General features: G+C 37.4%; 1 protein-coding gene across 1 annotated transcript in view; it reads right to left on the reverse strand.

Annotated features, from left to right (window-relative positions):
• The window catches only part of LOC141394063 (uncharacterized), a 917,654-nt gene that overhangs the window by 575,204 nt on the left and 321,092 nt on the right, over positions 1-21,358 (reverse strand). The window contains exon 5 of the mRNA XM_073967887.1: positions 19,195-19,302. Coding sequence (XP_073823988.1) covers positions 19,195-19,302 — 108 coding nt within the window. The remainder of the gene's footprint in view (positions 1-19,194; positions 19,303-21,358) is intronic.

A 21,358-nucleotide genomic window follows, 5' to 3' on the forward strand; every position in this document is an offset into this window, starting at 1 on the left:
TCTGCAGCACTCTCTGGAGAGAGCGAGCGAGTAAAAAGATAAACTCACAAAATTCCCTGAATGAAAAAAAAAACGAAACATGGTCATCTCTTACAAGAATAATAACATATTTTTGTCCTTTCACAAGCCATTGAGGAAAAAATTAAAAGAAAAAAGAAACCAACAACAAAGGAAAAATGGAGGACACAAAAATGTATGGTGGTGAGTAGCATTGTTAAGCCGTTTATTTATGCCACATGTCTTTTACACACACACAAAAAAAGGAAGAAAGAAAAAAAAAAAATATGACGCAACAACATGATGCTGAAAACGATATGGTGGTCATCTCTTCGTCATTGTCATCATGTCATATGAGGTCACCAAGGTGGAACCATTAAATGTTATAATAAAAATATTATCATGGCTGTTTACTTTCATTGAAAATGAAAGGAAAATGTCATTTAATTATGATAATATGAATTTTTTTACAATGAAAGGTTTGCAAGGATACAGAAAAAGAAGAGTAATCCCTTTTTTGTTAAATATTTTCATCTCTTTTGCGGTAAATTTAATGGCTTTTCCAATTCGTTTAATATTACACAATAGTACAAGGGAAAGGATATTTTATATAAAAACCACTTGTTAAGGATTTATGGTAAATCGACTTTATAATCTATAAATATTCAATGAAAGCAACTCATTTTGAAATTTAAAAGTGAACATTATATTGAGCCTTAAATATGTTATGAACAAGTAAAAAAAGTATCAGTCGGCTTGGCCGACAGAGATATACCCTCAGCCTGTGTATATTGAAACAATTTTTTTCCCATAAAACGTAGGTATTTAGAGGGTTTTAAAAACTTTGAACGCATGAACCGACAAATATGTTGATTAGATTAAAGAGCAGAAGTTTTGCGGGGGAATTACTTAAAAGAATGGATCGACATTGACCATTATGGAAGTCGATCTCCAGCCACTACATACGTTGCCATAGGGGGATTTTACTCCCTTTGGGCTGTCTGATTAAGAAGTGTGGTTTTGCCCCTGAAAAAAATTGTAGCATCTGATCTATATCTCGTAGATATATTAAGATGTGTTAAGTATGGACCAATTCGGCCACTCCCTTCAAAAGTTACCGTACGAATAATTTTTCCGAACATTTTTGAAATTTTGTGTGGGAGGTACCTGAAGGAGTGGACCGATATGGCTTATCTTCGAACTTAAAATATGTTTGGACAAAATATTACTAAGGCCAAAATTTGGACCCAATCAGCAAATCCGTTGGAGAGTTATCTTGCGCTCCAATTACCCCACACGGTGTCATAGGGGTTTTGTGAAACTTTCAAGCTATTTTCTGAGGAAGTTTGGACTTGCCCCTGCTGAAACTTGTACCGTCGTAAGGGGGGCAGTGAATACAAGTTGCTAAAACAAAAACCAAAGCGATTCGAGAGCAGGTCCTAAACTGAACTTATCCGAAATTTTGTGTGGGAGGTACCCGAAGGAGTAGACCTATTGAGTCCATATTGGAACCTCATCTAAGTCTGGTACATATTTGACGATGAGCAAAGTATGAACCAAATCGGTTACCCCCTTAAAGAGTTATCGTGCGCACGAATTTTCCGAACTTTTTCGAACTTTTGTGGGGGAGGTACCGGAAAGAGTGGACCGATATAGCCCATCTTCGAACTTAAACTAAGTTTGGGCAAAATATTACGAAAGCCAAAATTCATCGTTCGAGAGTTATCGTGCGCTCCAGCCAGCAGGACAGACAGACAGACAGACAGACGGACGGACATGGCTATATCGACTCCAAATTGTCTGAAACACATTTCGTCCAAGCATACTTGGGGTCTAACACCATTATTTCGATGAGGCACATTTTCATCGTATCAAAGTGTATATACCCTCCTTAGCCTAAAGGCTGAGGGTATAAAAAGTACAGTTGTACAACATATGTGACATGAACCGTAAAATACCCCTTCATAAAGAAGCATCCTGTGTCTCTATGAAATATTAATGCAAGTGAATTTCGTAAATTCAAAATAGGTAGGTATGACAAGAAATTGAAGTAGTAAATAAAATAGTACAGTAGGCCGGCGCGATTTGAAAACTTTAATGGGCGCGTCGCGTTTCTGATTCCTGGGATTGTACTGAGAAAAAAAGGCCGCCAGATCACATGTCTACCGTGAAATTCGAGCCTCCCGATTCTGACTTGAAGTTTTTTATCCATATATTTTGGATATTTTAGCATATACAGCCAAACCATTGAGATTTTCGATCCAACACAAAGATAAAAATTGTAGCAAGACAATAGTTAAGAATTTCCATCGCAAAAGCATTGGAGGGCTCCTTCAGGCAGGATTGACCTTGAGACAGTGCAAATTTTTTTTTGGAAAATATCGATAAATGACACTGTGCTACAAAAGTTCTGATGCAAAAATATTATATTTTTGGGGTCCATGGACAACGAAAGAACCTTTAGTTCGTTTGGGTCACTTCGGGTTTCCTAGATTTTCCAATTTAAAGGATCATAAAAAAGGTCCAATAATTGCCCAACTCTAGTTTTCAACTTTGACTATTTAGACAATTTTTGGTAAAGAAGTGTTGTAACTAGAGTCGGGCAATTGAACGACCTAGTTCACAGTCTAGTTCATTGGACACCGGTTGTTTGTATGAACAAAATGCGTATACTTAATATTTCAGGTTAGTTTGTATGATGTTACTCATGCGTTTTTGAACTAGGACAGCGAACTAGGTCGTTCAATTGCCCAACTCTAGTTGTGACCTCTAAGTACCTCAAATCTAAAATTACTGCTAGTTCAGTCAAAAAATGCAGCTAAACCTCAAAATACCGGAAATCGGGAGGTACCGTTATATGGCGGCTATACCTAAACAGAGCCCTATATTCATAATTTTTGGTGGAGAAGGGTTGTGACCCCTGAGAACACCAAAAGTCAAACTACTGCTATTTCGTTTAAAAATTGAAGCTAAAGTCCTCAAAATAACGATATTCTGCTGGTATGGATATATGGGCACAACGCATTCTCTTTGTGAAATTATTTTACCAAAATGGTAAAAATATTGCGGCTACAGTTCGCAAATTCCGATAAATTTGGGGTCACAATAAGAGTCAACTGTAAAGAGATTAATGGATGAATTTGCCGAAACTGGGTCTGTTAGTGATGTAAAGACAACAACGCTCCTTCGACCAGTTCGATCGACCGAAAATATCGCAGCAGTACGTGATGATGTCGCTCAAACTCCATCCATCTCAATTCAACACCGAGCTCACTAAATTGGTGTCTCCAAATCCACTATGCAGCGAATTTTAACGAAAGATTTGCATCTTCATGCATACACAGTTCAATTGACTCAGGAACTGAAGCCAGCTGACCATGGACAGCGAAGGGGGGAGACAACATGAAAATGCTGATTTTGCCGATAAAATCATCTTCAGCGACGAGGCCCATTTACATCTTAATGACTTCGTCAATAGGCAGAATTGTAGCATTTGGGAGAGGAAAATCCTCGAGTGAATCACGAGAAGCAAATGCATCCTCAACGTGTCAATGTGTGGTTTGGTTTTTAGGCTGGAGGATTCATTGGACCTTTTTTTATGAAAATGAGGCAGGTCAAGGTGTTCGGTATCGTGAAATGATAACCAGTTTTTTCTTGCCAAGAATTGAAGAAATTAATGTGGAGGGTATGTGGTTTCAACAAGACGGCGCCACATGTCATACAACCAGAGAAACAATTCAATTGCTGCATCAGTCATGTCCCGGTCGTGTTATGTCGCGTTTTGGAGACAAGAATTGACCGCCATAGATCGTTGGATTTAGATTTTTTCGAAAATTCGACGCTGCGTTAATGAAATACCGCAGCATTTATGCAAAACGGTCATTGAAAATTTCATTAAAAGATCGCGTATGTGCCGAAAAAACCATCTGCACGATATCTTGCACGATATCTTGCACGATATCCATACATAACCTCATTCTGTCGACTTTACGATATAATAAAGTTTCACGATTTTTTTTTATACCCTCAGCATTTATGCTAACGAGGGTATATACACTTTCATACGGGCAAAATGTGCCTCATCGAAATAATGGTTTTAGACCCCAAGTATGTTTGGACGAAATGTGTTTCAGACAATTTGGAGTCGATCTAGCAATGTCCGATAACTCTCGAACGGATGAACCGATTTGGTCCAAAATTTGGCTTTCGCAATATTTTGCCCAAACTTAGTTTAAGTTCGAAGATGGGTTATATCGGTCCACTCCTTCCGGTACCTCGCCCACAAAAGTTCGAAAATTTTCGAAAAATTTGTGCGCACGATAACTCTTGAAGTAAGTAACCGATTTGGTCCATACTTTGCACATCGTGAAATTTCTACCAGACATAAATAAAGTTCCAATATGGGCTCAATCGATCCAATCCTTCGGGAACCTCCCACACAAAATTTCGGAAAAGTTTAGTTTAGAAGCTGCTCTCGAATCGCTTTGATTTTTGCTGTAACAACTTGTATTCAATGCCCCCTTTACGATGGTACAAGTTTGATCCTGGGCAAGTCCATACTTCCTGTGAAAATAGCCTGAAAAGTGCAAAAAGCCCCTGTGACACTGTGTGTAGGGGTTGGAGCGCAAGATAACTCTTGAACAGATTTGCCGATTCGGTCCAAAATTTAGCCTTCATAATATTTTGTTCAAACTTAGTTTAAGTTCGAAGATAAGCCATGTCGGCCACTCCTTCAGGTACCTCCCCCACAAAAATTCAAAATTGTTCGAAAAAATGTGGCCACGATAACTCTTGAAGGGAGTAACCGATTTGGTTCATACTTTATACATCCTAATGTATTTACCAGATATAAATCAGGTTTGAATATGGATTATATTTGTCCACTCCTTCGGGTACCTCCCACACAAAAATCAAACAATTTGATCCAAACTTTGAATCTCCTAATATTTTGTCCAAATTTAGTTTAACATATAAAATGGCCCATAAAGGTCCTCTTCGTAGGGTACCTCTCCCATAAAAGTTCGAAGATCGTTTGTAAATATATACCGATGGTATTCATTGTGTCCATGCCTAGAACGATATTATGTTTTCCGTGGACAAGTCCATGCTTCCTGGCATACTGGCCCAAAATTTATACGATGACCCACTGAAATGACTAGTAGGCGCCATATTTATCGAAAAGATACGATTTCTTAAATGAGATCCACTTCCATAACGGATTATGTCGGTCCATTCCTTCAAGTACCTACTCCGCGACACGTTTTAATTTTAATCCTAATTATAATTTTTGTCAGCAAGTTTAAATGACCAAAAGGGCCACAAAATTCTGAAAAGATCCCTGACATAGGCTGAGGGTATATTTCTGTCGGCAAAGCCGACGGATACTTTTTTACTTGTTAATATCTGTGTTTTATTTAAAACTAGCAGAGCCCGGCCCGCTTTGTTGGTCCGTCGTAATTAGTTTTTTTGACAATTTTTTATGGACTTTATGCTTGACAATTCAAACATAGATATTTTCTACTTCACTTCTCCGGTCCATTGTCAAAGCGAGGAGGATTTTAAATTTATCACCTGATTTTGTCTCTAACCTTTCTTCTCTCTTATGGACTTTGTCGAATTTTGTGCCCGTTGATGCTGCTTAGGATTTATTATCGTCCACGTCCCATGTCTATACAATAAAGCAGTCTAATTATAATAGTTTAAAAAAATTCTAATTCTCCCGCTTATTGAGACTTATATGTTTTAGTTTTTCATGCCTGATGGACCGTTGAACCTCACCATTTAAGGACATTTGTAAATATGTCGTTATTCCTGATCGGGGCGCCACCATCGTAATTTGCAAGCCGATGCACTCATAAGTTTAGCAAATATAGCTATTAGAAAACAATAGTCCCCCGAAATTCGTCTACATATATATAGCATTTTGGACCATGGGACATTCCTGAAATTTTTTTAAAAATTTAATGAAATTAGGTTTTGGAAAAATATGTATTGAAAAGAGTGGGAGTGGTAATCAGTTTTCTAGATATAACATATTTGTTTTGGCTCCAAATCATAAGTTTGGCTTATACATATAGCGTTTTAAAGAAAGACGTGGGAAAGGTACCCCACCTCAACATTCGTAATTTTTGCAAATATGAAATTTTGCAAATATCGTCATTTTTATTTATAAAGATATAACATTTTTAAAGAAATAGGGTAACGGGGGAAGTAACCCACATCTTCCGGAATTCAACTAAATTTGTAGCCTATTTTAACCGGGGGACATCCATGTACATTCCCAGGCAATTTCTGGAAAATCGGTTCAGTAGTTTTTGTAGAAAAGATAAAAATAGAGGAAAGTGGGCGTAAACGTGGGAGTGGTCAACTTTTCTTTGCATAAAAACCTAAGCCAGGTTATGGGGAACATTTGACGGAAATAATTATCGAAATCGGACCAGCCATTATCAACTTATGCCATTACCAATTAACGACATTCGATTTTTATTTATAAACATATAACATTTTTAAAGAAATAGGGTATAGGGGAAGTTCCCCACCTCTTCCGGAATTCAACTTAATTTGTAACCTATTTTATCCGGGGGCCATCCCTGTACATTGCCTGGCAATTTCAGGAAAATCGGTTCAGTAGTTTTTGTAGAAATGATAAAAATTGAAAATTGAAGAAGAGGGCGCGGTCAAATTTTCTTTGCATAAAAACACAAGCCTGATTATGGCGCACATTTCACAGGAAGAATTATCGAAATCGGTCCAGCCGTTCTCAACTGATGCCATTACCAACGAACGACATTTGATTTTTATTTATATAGATTTAAAAATTGCGTTCTAGTTGGGACACCCTTTATCAACATGGACATTGACTAACCGATAATTCTGTCAAAATTTTTGGCAAAGAAGTATTATGATCCAAAAAAAACCTCAAATATCAAGGTACAACTAGTTCGGTTAAAATTTGTAGCTAAAATCCTCAAAGTACTGAAAATCGGGAGGTACCTTTATATGAGGGTTATACAAAAAAATGGATCTAGACTAACAAATTTTGATGGAGAAGTTTCCTGACTGCTAGGAACCTCAAACGTCGGTCTAAAAATGTAGATAATATTTTCATATTGTGACGACTGCGAACCTCAAATGTTAAATTACATCTATCTCGGTTAAAAATTATAGCTAAAATCCTGAAAGTATGGAAAATCGGGGAAACAAATATAGCGCTCTAGCTAAATTTTTGTTGACTCTAGAGTGAGTACACGGATAGACCGACTCAGAATTTTACCCTAATCAAAAATGTATATACTATGGTGGAGAATATAAAAATGATCTTCGCCCTTACAGGAAATATTACAAATATCTCTTTACTATATATCACGTCACCACAGGGGCACAGTGACCTTACTGTGAAAAAAAAACACAATCTCATTTGTGGTGAGTTTCAATGTTATTCTCACCACTGACCATAAGCAAGCACACGATGTTACTCGCAGGGATGCCAACTGTTTCGAGGTAAAAATCGCTACAGCCACATACGCATCATAGGTCTGTAGCGATTTTTACCTTTAAACAGTTGACATTCCTGCTTAAACAGTGGTTTTTGTACGTCAAAAATTACCACAAGTAGCAAGAAAACCACCAACTTGGCACCCTTGGTTACTCGAGCGAGGGAGAGAAAATCTCGTGTGTGTGGGGCCAACACAAACAGAGCGGTTGCATCTGTAGTGGTTTGTGAGCCCTGTTGTAGGTCAATAAAATAAAGACTACCTAATATTACACGTGTGGAAATTGCTTATCATGTTGCATACTTTCAGGGTCATACTGAAATTATAATTGGAGAGGACCGACACAATTAAAACTCATACATATATTCCTAAATGTCTCGGTACATAAGAAGCACAGAATTCTTGCTCATGTATAACATTTTATTTCCCCTAAAAAATAAAATATAACTTTCTTTTTTCAACATAATTAAATTCAAATTTATTTATTTAAACATTAACTTGGTTTCACCACCTAAATAAACATCGCTTAGTTGATATTTTGTTTAACGTACTCTTCAAAATTCTGGCCAAAATAAATAGCCTAAGAACTATTAACATCTTAAAGAGTATCATTAATCAAAATAAAATTATATTTTTCTTGCAGGACAACCACCGGTTTTATGTTTCTGGCGATGATGATGATAAAGGTATTTTTCCCAGAATTGCTGCCAAGGCAAAACAGACAAACAAACCCGAAGACATTTAACATTGGCAGCTTAAATGTCAAATGAAAAAATCACCAACTGTCAATGTAGTTGACTTAACCTGATGAGTGTTGATATAAAGTAGAAAGAATATTAATTGGAATATAAGAGGCCTACTAAAGAAGGGGTTCTTTCTAAGAATCGCCTACCTAATATTTTTTGGTAAATCCTTTGCTATTTGGCCATGTTTATTGCGGGGGTTATATTTATTTTGTGTGTTACGGCTGAATGAATTGGATTTGGCCAGGATGTTGATATCTATGAAAAGAAACCTGAATCATTTACAAATTATGTTTTCTTTCTGCTTTCTAAAGGTTATTCTAAGAAATATTTTATTTGTATCGCTTTTTCCTTTTTTCCCGTTATATCTTGTTAAACCTGTCTAAGGATATGACACTGGACTAACTCAACATATCCTGCTTATGAAAAGGTAAATAGATGGAAATGTTTAGAAAGTGAAAACACGTAGCTCTTTGATGAAATCCCAATGGCATACTTTTCATTGAACTCAACAACAAAAACAGCAACAATTCATCGAAGGTTTTAGCAGGGTAAGCAAAAATAATATTTGCTCCCTCAACGACATTCCTACCTACCAATCCTTATCAAACTGTTATTCCAAGTTTGTGAGTGTGTGTGTCTTGTTACCTTTAGTTCCCCAAAAGAGGATTGTTGTGCCTTCCTTGAGTATTATACTCAAATGATTTGACATCATTTTATGGATAATTTGACACTTTTTGTCCTAGTGAAATCTAAGACCCAGCAAACAAACTACCAACAAAAAAGGTTGGTGGGTGGTCGGCAACTGCTTTGAATGAATGCCACTTAAGTCACTAAACCTCTTAGCATATCTCAAAAACGCAATACCAACAACGACAGTTCCCAAGGAAAGTAATTTCTGTTTATTATTCCCCCAAATCAAATAATATGGATCCTTTTTGTATGCCATGACCTGACCTCTGGGGTCAAAAAACACAGACTAATATGCCTTTTGTTTAAAATGACTTTTTAGCAATTTTTCATTTTTTTTTTCGTCGGCATTGTCTGTTGCAAAGAAAAAACGTATATTACCTTAATTACTTTCCAAAGTAAGGCTATTACTCCCACGGTGGCAAAATAAATTTAAATAAAGAAAATCAAGATTTCTTTTCAAACAGGTAACATCTGTCCAATATAATGAGCTATTGTGATACAAAGGAACGGCAAATGTTTAATGAAATTATCAGAAGGAAACCATGATGGAAATTCTACTATATGACACTCACAATTTATTTGATTTAACAAGTCAAAACATAGACTTATCTGTAAGGATGACACCACAGGGAGTGGTTCTTTCACCCCCTAACTGTGGCTTCTGATGGTGAATGAGCTACTCAGGGAGTTTGACAAGCTTGGAACTACGCCATTTTAATAAGTGGCAAATTTCTGTCTACATTGCCTGGCCTTTGGTGCTTTAGTGAGCTCGCCCACACACCCCATAAAGACACTGGTGTGAATGCTTCCAAAACTAAAAAGAAACAAGTAAAAAGGGTTTGGTTCGGCCGGGCCGAACTTTCTATACCCTCCACTCAGAGTGGTATTAAAGTAAAATGGAGCAATTGGTTTCCTTTCGTTTATGAAGAAGACTAAATACCAAATTTCAACAAGTTCGGTAAAACAATGTGTCTAACCTACAAAATACCGAAAATCGGGAGGTGCCGTTCCATGGGGGCTACATCAAAACGTCGATCTATACCTAAAAATTCTGGCGGAAAGTTTTTAGACTCAAAGAAGACTTAATACCATATTTCAGATATTTCTGTAAAACCTCCAAAATACCGACAATCAGGAGGTACGCTAGGAACCCGCGGACCTATACTGATAATTTTTTTCTGCAATATTTTATAACCACATGGAAGACTAATTTCAGTTTTTCGGTGTGATATTGACGTTACAATCTTCAGAATTACGAAAATATGGAGGTACCGTTCTGTGGGGGCTATATCGAAACGTGGACATATGTCAGAAAGGAAGCTGGCAAGCAGGCGAACCTTCTTAGGTGTTTACTATTCCATCTTTAAGTCTTTATTATTCCATCTCGATTGATTGTCCAGGATTGTGCCTAAGTATTTGACATCGGAGTAAAAGTTTAGCGTCAATCCATACAGTACTGGTAAGACAGTGGATTTTGTAGAATCACCCTCTAGTTTTACGGTACTCTAATTTAAGTTCTTTCTACAAACAATAGAGGTCCTCACTTTATCACTTTTTGTTTACGTAGGGTTCCTGACTTCACATCCATTCCATCCTTCGAATCCATCCTAATTGAAAATTAGTTTTCACCACGTTTTCTCAAATACTTCTCTTCTATAAAATATACAACACTCTTTATGCCCATTCATCCGTTCACCTTACAGTTGGGACAAACTGATAACAGTCCAGTCCATTGTCTGGTGATCCAGACTTTTGACACTCGAGCATTTTCAATATGAGTTCCTTATCACCAGCTGGAGGTGGAACCCTGCCGACAATGCTTTTCTGGCAGGTAGATAAATTCTTTCGAAAATCTTTGCACCCTGAGGCACCAATTCAATTCAATTCAATTCAATTCAAATTTTATTGAGTCTTTCCCTTTTTAACATACGCGTGTACAATTTTGAACATTGTTTCAGTGGGTCCTTAAAACTATAGTGTTTGGTTTTAATGTCATATGTGTTATGTTCAGCACCATGCTTTTCCATATAATGTTGATTGTGTTAAAAACTAAATTTAATATATGTTCCCGTGTTTGCTCCCGACACTACAATTTTTGAGAGCATGTCTCGTTTGGATTTATCTTACAACTAAATTTAACCTAAACCTAACCTAACTTAAACTAAGCAGATAAACTGTAATAACGATAGACATGTGCTTTAGGCTATAAAACACATTTCTATCGAGAAAACTTTTTATCTGCTCCGTTACCTAGCCCCTGTGCTTACCAGGAGAGGTGCTGATATAGAAATCTGGACACTCAATAGAATCCAAGGCCATAGCCAAATCAATACCAAGTGGGGAAACATAATTTGTGTTTTCCCAATCGAATTGATTTTGTTCTTCAACAACTCTTTGCATAAGTGAGTTAGAATGCATATAAAGTCTATTTACATAATTCTTAATTAGTTGCATGGCATAGACTGATATTGGGGTAACATGAGCTGCCTCATAAATATACTGATTTGAGAAACGCTTGTTATACGCTTGAAAATTTTTCCCCACACAGAGTCGTAGTATTTTCCTTTCCAGTATTCCGAACTCTTTCATTACCGTTGGTGATATCGAAAACCATATGGGTAAGGCATAGACCAGAACTGGTCTAATAGCAGTTTTGTATAGCAATAACTTTGTTTTTTCAGGTAATACCCTGCTATTAAGGAGTCTTCCAAGTGACCCCTTAATACCATATGCCTTCCCCAAATTGCACCGTGCATTTTGGTTAAATTTAAACAATTTGGTTAACCAAACTCCCAAATATTTGAATCTGTCTTTAAATGGTATTTCCACACCATTCAGAGACAGTCTCAAAGACTTACTTTCAGGAACTACCCATCTCTTGCATTTTCCGGAAGCGTTTCTCAAACACATAGCCTCGCTCTTGGAAGTATTTATCTTTATGCCCCATTCAGTATAAAAAGCATTAACCGTTCTTAAGTGACAGGATACAATAGCTAACGCTTCACTTGGAGATTCCGCGTGTGCATACAAAAGACAGTCGTCAGCGTACAACACACCCAATGAATTTTGATGCGTATGAGGAAAGTCGTGCATGTAAATATTAAACAGGTGTGGCGATAAAATAGACCCTTGGGGAACCCCACAGGATACACTATTCGTATCAGATATCTTATTTGCAAGCTGAATGTAAAACTTCCTATCAGTGAAAAAGCTTCTGAACATTTTTACTATATGCGGTTCAAAGCCTAAACGAGCCATTTTATACACAATGCCATCGTGATAAGTCCTATCGAATGCTTTCTCAACATCCAGCGAGATTGCAACCGTGCATTTTCTTTCTCTCAAATTAGAAATTATATCATTATTAAATTTTGTTAACGCATCCACCGTCGAATGTCCCTTTTTAAAGCCGAATTGAAATTCTGAAATATAGTCGTTTGGTAAACCTGCATCCATTTTATCCCGCAAAATTTTTTTTAATAACTTGCCCAAATTTGAAAGTAATGAAATCGGTCTCAAATTGTTAATATCTGTTGAATTTTTTTCTTTTTGATGGGAAGAATCTTTCCTATCTTCCAGAATTTAGGAAAATATGAATTGTTTAAACAATTATTAAATATAACAACTAGGTAATGTATTGCCTTTAATGGAAACTTTCGTATTAGGAAATTAGAAATATCGTCCAAACCACATGACTTTTTATTATTTAGCCCTGACACTGTTAGACGAAGGGCTTCCACAGTTGTAAATCTGCTGTCGAGTTCGTTATTAAACGAAGTAGACTCGGCATTGAATTGAATTATGTGATTGGGAACATCGGTCAAATAATCACTTATTGAATTCTCTATATGAGACAAATCTCTATTTGGAGACGGCCCATTATAAATTTGAGAAAAATGATTAGGGTGTCCAAAACCGAAACTGGTTAACCGGTTACCCGGTTTTGAGTTACAAAACCGAAACCGGTTTTCGCCAAAAACGTCATTTTCGGTTAACCGAAAAAACCGGTTATTTGTGTCGGTTAACCGGTTTTAAAAAAGTAGTAATATTTTAAATATTTCATTACAATTGTATTCTTAAAAGTAAGCTAAACTTAACTAACACCAGGTACGGCAAAGTTTAAAATGTCAGATATCTTTAAATCTTAAAAATATTTTGTGTAAAATGTAGAGTTGTGCCAATTTAGTTCACTACGCAGTTCCAATGGTACACACCATTTGCATGAAAAATCTGCGTATACGTGATATCACACGTTAGTTTGTATGAAGTTACTCATACATTTTGGAACTACTACAGTGCACTAGGAACTAGAGCTATAGTAGCTACAATTTAAAACGAGTGGTTGGTCCAACTTAGTCATTATTCAAATGACCGCCGAATTTTCAGGCATTTCACGATAATTTCAGGTTGGCAAAGCAAAACGAAGAATCCGAACTTAATAAAATGTAAACTTAATTCTTTTAGTACACAATTTCATATTTGTAAGGGCTTTTACTATCCTTAGGGCAGAATTTCGGTCTTAATTTTGCTGTCCCCACATCGAGGTTTATTGTCAAATAACAATGATATTATGAGATAATTATTATATAATAACGAAGTCGTTATACTTAATTTACCCCTTGCCGCACATTTTTAATCAAATATATATCAATTATGAGCAAATTTGTACCTATTTAACAAAACCGGTTTAAACCGGTTAACCGGTTTTGAAAATTTTTGAAAACCGAAAACCGGTTTTTGAAAAAATTAAAAATTTCGGTTAACCGAAAACCGTTTTGTTTAGAAAAACCGGTTTTTTGGACACCCTAAAAATGATCTTTCAATATATTCACTTTTTCATTATCATTTATAACGGTCACACCATTTACAGATAAATCGTTGTCTTCTGACTTCCTCCCCTTTCCTATTAATCCGTAAATTTGCCTATATGCGTTTGGACCAGGTTTAATATTTCGAAGTTTATCGTCAAACATTTGTGCCTGTTCTATTTCTACCTTTTCTTTGATTATAATTTTGAGTAGTTGAATTTGCTTTGACAATAATAAATACTGTGGATTTTGTCTATTCATATTTCTGTGAAATAATCGTTTCAGTTCCTTTTGCCACTCGTGTTTTAATTTATAAAGATTTTCAACTTCCCTAGATACCTTATATTTCCGATTCTTCATTTGTATTCTTTTTGAATGCAGTGAAGACACAAAATTTACTGTAGCAGTAAATTCGTCAATATATGTATCAATATCCCTGTCCGAAAGATTTGTATCATGAGGAGGAAAATGAGTCCCCAATTCAGCAGTCAAATCGGCCTTAAACTGACTCCAATTAGTGTTTTCAAACGATCTATATTCTTGCGGTTGTTTAACGACGAATTCCAGATCTCCAAATGTAATTTGCAATTTCAAAGCGTAATGATCGGAAAATGTAGATAAACTTTCTATACGAGGCACCCTATTGCAGTCCTCAGTTCAGGCAGGTTTGAATATTATTCCACTGCGTAGCACTGCCGCCGCATAGCTTACCAAAAACAACGCCCTATTTTATTATAAGAGGTCAGCAATATTTCTTTGTTTGCACACCAAGTGCTGCCGGCCAGCGACTTGAGAACCTTGTCCGTACTTCTGATTGTGTCACAAATAACTTTGGCTTTGGAGACTTAAACATGGTATCAAGTGCCGGACGGTAACGAAGGCCTCTAGAATCTTGGCTTCTGGCGCCAGAAGAGAAATCAGGCTGTATTATTTACATCTCCTGGCATTCTTGCTTGGCTTCAGTATTAGTATGACCCTGCCAACTTTTCACGCTTTTGGAATAACTGGAGGACACTGGTAAAACACTTAACTCATCCAGTGAATGATTTCGCTCTTCGGAAGACATCTGCCATAACGCTCATTGCAAATTGTTGTGATATCTACTCGGCTTAGAGGGCACTCTTTACAGCGTAGCATACTGTTTGTTCTTCGCTCTGTCACTTGCGGGGTGGTTTCAGCAGGTTAAAATAACACGCTCGCCCCTTCTGATTTTTGTCCTCAACCCCGTTGATAATAACACGTTGCAAACATGGCCACATCTGGTCATTGCCTAGGGCGGAATGCCAAAGCTCATGATGAGCATTGAAGTCCCCTGGAACCAGACGAGCAACTTTCTGAAGCAGTGATTTCTAAATTCTATTTTGTTAATTCCCTTTCCCGTTTTTCGATGATATTAAAATGGTCTGAACCAAAGGAAATTACGGATTGTTATGGCACCTCAATTATCAGATCGGGTGCCACAATGGTGATGTCTGGCGATCTGTCGCAATCTTCTCTTATTACGGTATAAGGAGCATCTTCGTTCAACTTTCAAACTCTGGAGCTATCAGTTTGCGCGGTCAGCGCTGTTTCCATCTAATCGTTACCTAGAAAGAATGCCAAAGCTCATAATTAGCATTTAAGTCCCCTAGCATCAGACGGTTATTGTCCTTCAAAATCAAACTAATAGCAGTCCCATAACCCAGGGCACTGCTATGAATCGGCGGTATATACACATTAAGCAACTCTACTTCGACAGTACCCAAACTTTATTGCTACATTCACACCATTCCATCTAAGGGCCACTTGAGTTAAGCTCAAGCGAGATAGGTTTGTACTGGACAGACTGCTGAATAAGGTAGGCAAGTCCTCCTCCTTAGCTTCTTGTACGATCTTTTCAAAGCGGCAAAAAACATGGTAGTTAGCAGTACCAGATTTAAGCATCTCGATATTCATAAGGGCACTTGGCTGTATCCAGACCAAAGAACAATAAATCAAATTGATCACGTTGTGATAGATGGAAGACATTCATCGAGCGTGTCGGATGTACGATCGTTCCGAGGAGCAAACATAGATTCGGACCATTATCTCGTTGCAGCAAAGGTACGTACCCGTCTAAACGTTGCAAATAAAGCACGGAAAGACATAATACGAAAGTTGGGCATCGCTAAGCTGCAAGACAGCATCGCTAAGCTGCAAAGACAACAGATAACCACAGCATATTCCACTCAACTGACCCAATTGCTTAATGAAAGCGCTTCTCGTCCCGATAAATATCAGCACAATGGCAAAATATTGCCCACTCCATGCAAACAGCCGCAAAATCAGTACATGGATACCAGAGACCTCCACCAAAGAATCCATGGTATGACCAGGAGTGCCCTGCTGCTACCGAAGAAAAAAATGCGGCATATAGGACTACTTTACAATCAGTAGCAACGCGTAGCGCACGAGAGAGGTATCGGGAGAAAAGGAGAGAAGAAAAACGTCTTTTCCGCAGGAAAAAGAGAGAGATGGAAAAGAGGGAGTGTGAACAAATAGAGATGTACAGGAGACAGAACGAAGTCCGAAAATTCTACCAAAGAGTGAAGCATCAAACTGATGGCTTTGGTACAGGCATATCCTCCTGTAGAGACCAACAAGGTAATTTGGTAACTGATACAGATAGTGTGCTCAGGATATGGGATGAACAATTTTCCAAACTGTTGGTATCCGATAGAAGATGGTATTGAATGTATACCGCCCAGCCAAGATGAGGTAAGGACAGCAATAAACCGGCTGAAGAATAATAAGGCGGCAGGAGCAGATGGCCTACCAGCCGAGCTGTTCAAAACCGGAGGCGACACGCTGATAAGATGTATGCATCAGCTAGTTAGCACCATCTGGCAGGAAGAACGCGTACCCGACGATTGGATCGTGCGCATCCAAGAAGGGTGATAAGACTGTGCGCCCCAATTACAGGGGCATAAGTCTGCTCCCTATTGCATATGAGATAGTATCTGGCATATTGTGTGAGAGACTAAAGCCTATGGTCAATGAAATTATTGGACCCTATCAGTGGGGCTTTAGACCTGGCAAATCCACCATTGACAAGATATTTATCTTGAGACGAATCCTGGAAAAGACCCAAGAAATGCAGATCGACACCTTCCATATTTTCGTCGATTATAAAGCAGCATTCGACAGCCCTATACGTTCAAAGGTGTTCCAAGCCATGTCTGATTTTGGTATTCCTCCAAAGCTCATTCGGCGTTGTAGAATGACATTAACTGAGACGATATCCTCAGTTAAAATAGGAAAGAACCTCTCCGAAAAGTTTATTACCAAAAGAGGCTTCAGACAAGGAGACGGCCTGTCGGGTGATCTATTCAACATCCTGCTGGAAATGGTCATACGAGACGCGAAGGTCAAAAGAAATGGAACGATATACACGAACAGCCATATGTTACAGGCTTATGCCGACGACATTGACATCATGGGTCGATCGGTAAAGGAAGTAACTGACACCTTTGCAAAAGTCGAAAGAGAATCTGCTAAAGTTGGTCTGGCAGTGAATGGCGAAAAAACCAAGTTGATGGTATCGACGCGTAATATGTCCGCAAACCCCGCACCATCTGTGAATGTTGGTACCTACAATTTTTAGGTAGTAAAGGACTTCGTTTACCTCGGCACCGCCATAAACACAACAAATAACATCAGTTGTAGAAGTAGAAGAAGAATAGTGTTGGCTAACAGATTCTACTTTGGGCAGAGTAAGCAGTTTAGGAATAAAGCCACCTCTCGTCAAACAAAAGTAACACTTTACAAAACACTGATACTACCCGTGCTAATGTATGTTTCCGAAGCATGGGTACTTGCTCAAGCAGATAAGGCAGTGCTTGGTGTGTTCGAGAGAAAAATTCTTCGAAAGATGTACGGGCCAATCCGTGTTGACGGCGAATATCGGCGTCGTATGAACAACGAGCTGTATCAACCATACAATGACATCAATGTAGTTGAACGAATCGAGATACAACGATTGCGATGGCTAGGCCATGTTATAAGAACGAGTGATGATGAACCCGCTAAAAAGGCGGGCCGCATGGATGTTCTGGAAGGCCAAAGCTTCGTTGGAGCGAACAATTGAAACTAGATATCAGAAAGCTATATATTCCAGATTGGGAAAATACTGCAGCAAACAGAGAGGATTGGAGATTTTTCTTAGTTCGGCTTATGGAACAAATGTTCTGTAAAAGGCCAGCTAAGTAAGTAAGTAAGTGGTCTCAAAAAGTTTCCACCAAATATTATCTATATCGATCTATGTTTTGGTATAGCCCCCACATAAAGGTACCGCCCGATTATCGGTACTTCCAGAGTTTAAGCTAAATTTTTGGACTGAACTGCCGGTAATTTGATATTTGAGATTCCCTGTAGTCACGAAACTTCTCCACCAAAAATTGTCGACATATGTTCATATTTAGGTATAGCCTCCATCTAAAGATACCTCCCGATTATCGGTATTTTTAAGAGTTTAGCCGCATTTTTGACTGAATTACCAGTAATTTGACATTTGAGGTTCCAAAGGATCAAAACACTTCTCCACCAAAAATTGTCAACATAGGTACATGGTTTGGTAAAGCCCCCCAATCTAAAGGTACCTCCCGATTATCGGTACTTCCAGAGTTTAAGCTACATTTTTGGACTGAAATACCGGTAATTTGATATTTGAGGTTCCCTGTAGTCACGAAACTTCTCCACCAAAATTGTCAACATAGGCCCATGTTAAGGTATAGCCCCAATACAACGGTACCTCCGACATTCGGTATTTTAAGGGGATTTTAGCTGGAATTTTTAACCGAAATAACGGTGATTTGATATTTAAGGTTCCCAGTGGTCACAAAAACTCTCCACCAAAAATGATCTATATCGGTCTATGTTTTGCTATAGCCCACACATAACGGTACCGCCCTATTTTCGGTATTTTGAGAATTTGAGCTAAATTTTTTATCGAAGTAGCTGTAATTTAATATTTGAGGTTTCCAGTGGTCACAAAACTTCTGCACCAAAATTTGCCAACAAAGGTCTACGATTTGGTATAGCCCCTCATATAACGGTACTTCCGAATTTTACTTATTTTATGTTGGCTACATTTTCTAACCGAACTACCTGTAATTTAACATTTAAGGTTCCTAGTGGCCACAAAACTTCTGCATGAAAAATTGTAAGCAAAGGTCTACAATTTGGTATAGACCTCACCATAACTGTACCTCCGAATTTTATGTATTTTGAAAAAATTTTCCTATATTTTTTTACCGAATTGCCTGTAATTTAAAAGTCTTCACAAAACTTCTTTAACAAACAACTTTCAACTTTTTTGTCTAAATTCAAGGGCAAGATTGGATGTTCTTCTTATATTATAAAATCAAACAACAAAATATTATATTTTATTGCTACATATTTATAAAATCCGACATTTTTGGAAAGCAAATTTGTTCTACTTACTTGCATGTTCCACCATTTTGACAAATATTCGTGTGCGGATCTTCACACAATGGACCACGTCCACAATCTTGGCCACTAAAACCGGGAAAACACGAACAATAATACGAACTGGAAGAGAAAAGATGAGAGAAAAACACAAATTAGGTGATAAATGTTAAACCATTTAGAAAAGTGAGAAAAAAATTCCAGAAAATTGTACCAAAAAGGTATAAACTAAAGCTGACAATAAATTTCATTAAAAGTACATCAATTCAAATTCCCTTCAGCAGAGGTTGATTTAGGGTTTTTTCGTTTTCTTCCGCCGTGTATATGCCCGTGATGCCTCAAAAATTATAAATGTATATTGATGGCCGGAAAACCTTGAACTTATTATGGTCAATTAATGTTAATGATGTCAGTCATTTATGCGGAAGGCAGGCCGGCAGGTGACTACGCATATTTATCCTTATTTAGTGGACGGAAATGAAGTGCGGAAAACGTGGAAAATATAATAAATGGATGGTTGGTTGGTTGGTTGGTAGAAGCAGGTAAACCATTTAAGGTGTTAGATACTTGAAAATGAAATTAGCAGATATTTATCGCAAGCGGTATTAACGTGAGAACTTGGTGGCTTTTCACAGGAATTTTTTTGTTTGCCTTTTACCTCGGCATTTAATAAAAAGAGCAACCAGAGCATTGTTAGGCGTTTTTTCTTTCTTTTTTGAATTTTATGTCGATTAATGATAATTACTGTTAACACCTGACACGAAGGCATCAAAAGAAGAAGAAGAACGGCCAAGTGTTTCGGCTGCTCACGTCAACACATTTTAACCCAAACACGCAGAAAGCATTCATGCAAACCCCAAACACTTTGAGGAAAATACACTCCACTCCATTTGACTAGTCTACATAAAAACGACAGCCAGCATAACAAGCCGTACGTGGTTAGAATAACGAAAAACACAGAGCATCATCATCTTACAAAAGTTGACAAAGCAAGTCATCCATCTACCTTGAGTCGTTGTCGTTTTCTTTTCTATTCTGCTTTGCAACTAAACAGCTATGACAGGATATGAGAGAAGCACGTCCTTTTTGCTTAGCTATGGGTAAGATATATGGATGGCAAAGGGTACCCAAGGGGGGTTGATGCTTGATGGCGTTAAATGTTAAAATACTTGTCAGGACACAACAACAAAAAAACACTGATAAATCTTATACTCCTGCTAGGTCTTAGATAACACGATGACTTTATGAAATAAACGTTTAATAAGCAAAAGCCTATTAATCGAATTAGAAATTGAGGGCGGGATACAAAACTTAATAAGAGCTTATTAGATAACGTGTTTTGATGAAATCCTCCCCGGATTAAGGACTCTTCATTAGGCAATGTTATTAAAACTAAGTTGCTTGTAATTTGTGAAAAATGCTAAACTTAAAGGATTTTATAAATGACCTTTTCGTTTTGATGTACACATTTTACACGAGTCACATTGCTCCCACCAACCCCTTCGTATCGTTAGACAAAAACATGACATGGCTATCCATTGGCATACATATCATTTAACATTTTTGACATGCTAAGCCTTAAGCAATTTTAGGACATTTTAGACAAATATTAAAAAATGTTGTCTAGTCTCGTCTTTGTACCCCTGGGGTATACACAAGCCATTTTTTATGAAAAATAAAAAAAAGCATGTAATCGAAGATGGTGCCAAGAATGGGATCAAATACATGATGTCCAATTTAAATAGAGTTTTAAAAACCTTTGGCTATAGTGATTGATTAGGTAAGCTTTCATTTTCTATTGAAACCCATTAATTTTCTTTTTGATTGACTGGATTTACTGGAATACGTATTGTCGTTGTTATATAGGCACCGTCTAATATTAATATCTGTTCATCTCCATGTATCCATCTTCGTGTAATGTCAAAAACAAAAATATAAAAATTAAACAAAGCGAATAATTAGAATGCTGATAAGAAGTGAAGCCTATCTGTGAAGTTCTCAGCGAACAAATTATGCTTAAGTTAATAAATATAAAAAGAGAATGAAACAGATAGAAACAGGAAGCCTCATCTTGTATAGAATGGAGACTACCTCCTAAAGTAAGGGGCTTAAAATATCCAACGAAACCCAATAGTCACAAATAAAAACTTTGATTTTATTAAAAAAATTAAGGGGAAGA

Source organism: Musca autumnalis, unplaced genomic scaffold (genome assembly GCF_047663935.1).
Source record: "Musca autumnalis isolate F117 unplaced genomic scaffold, ASM4766393v1 scaffold_2, whole genome shotgun sequence".
Lineage (NCBI taxonomy): Eukaryota > Metazoa > Arthropoda > Insecta > Diptera > Muscidae > Musca > Musca autumnalis.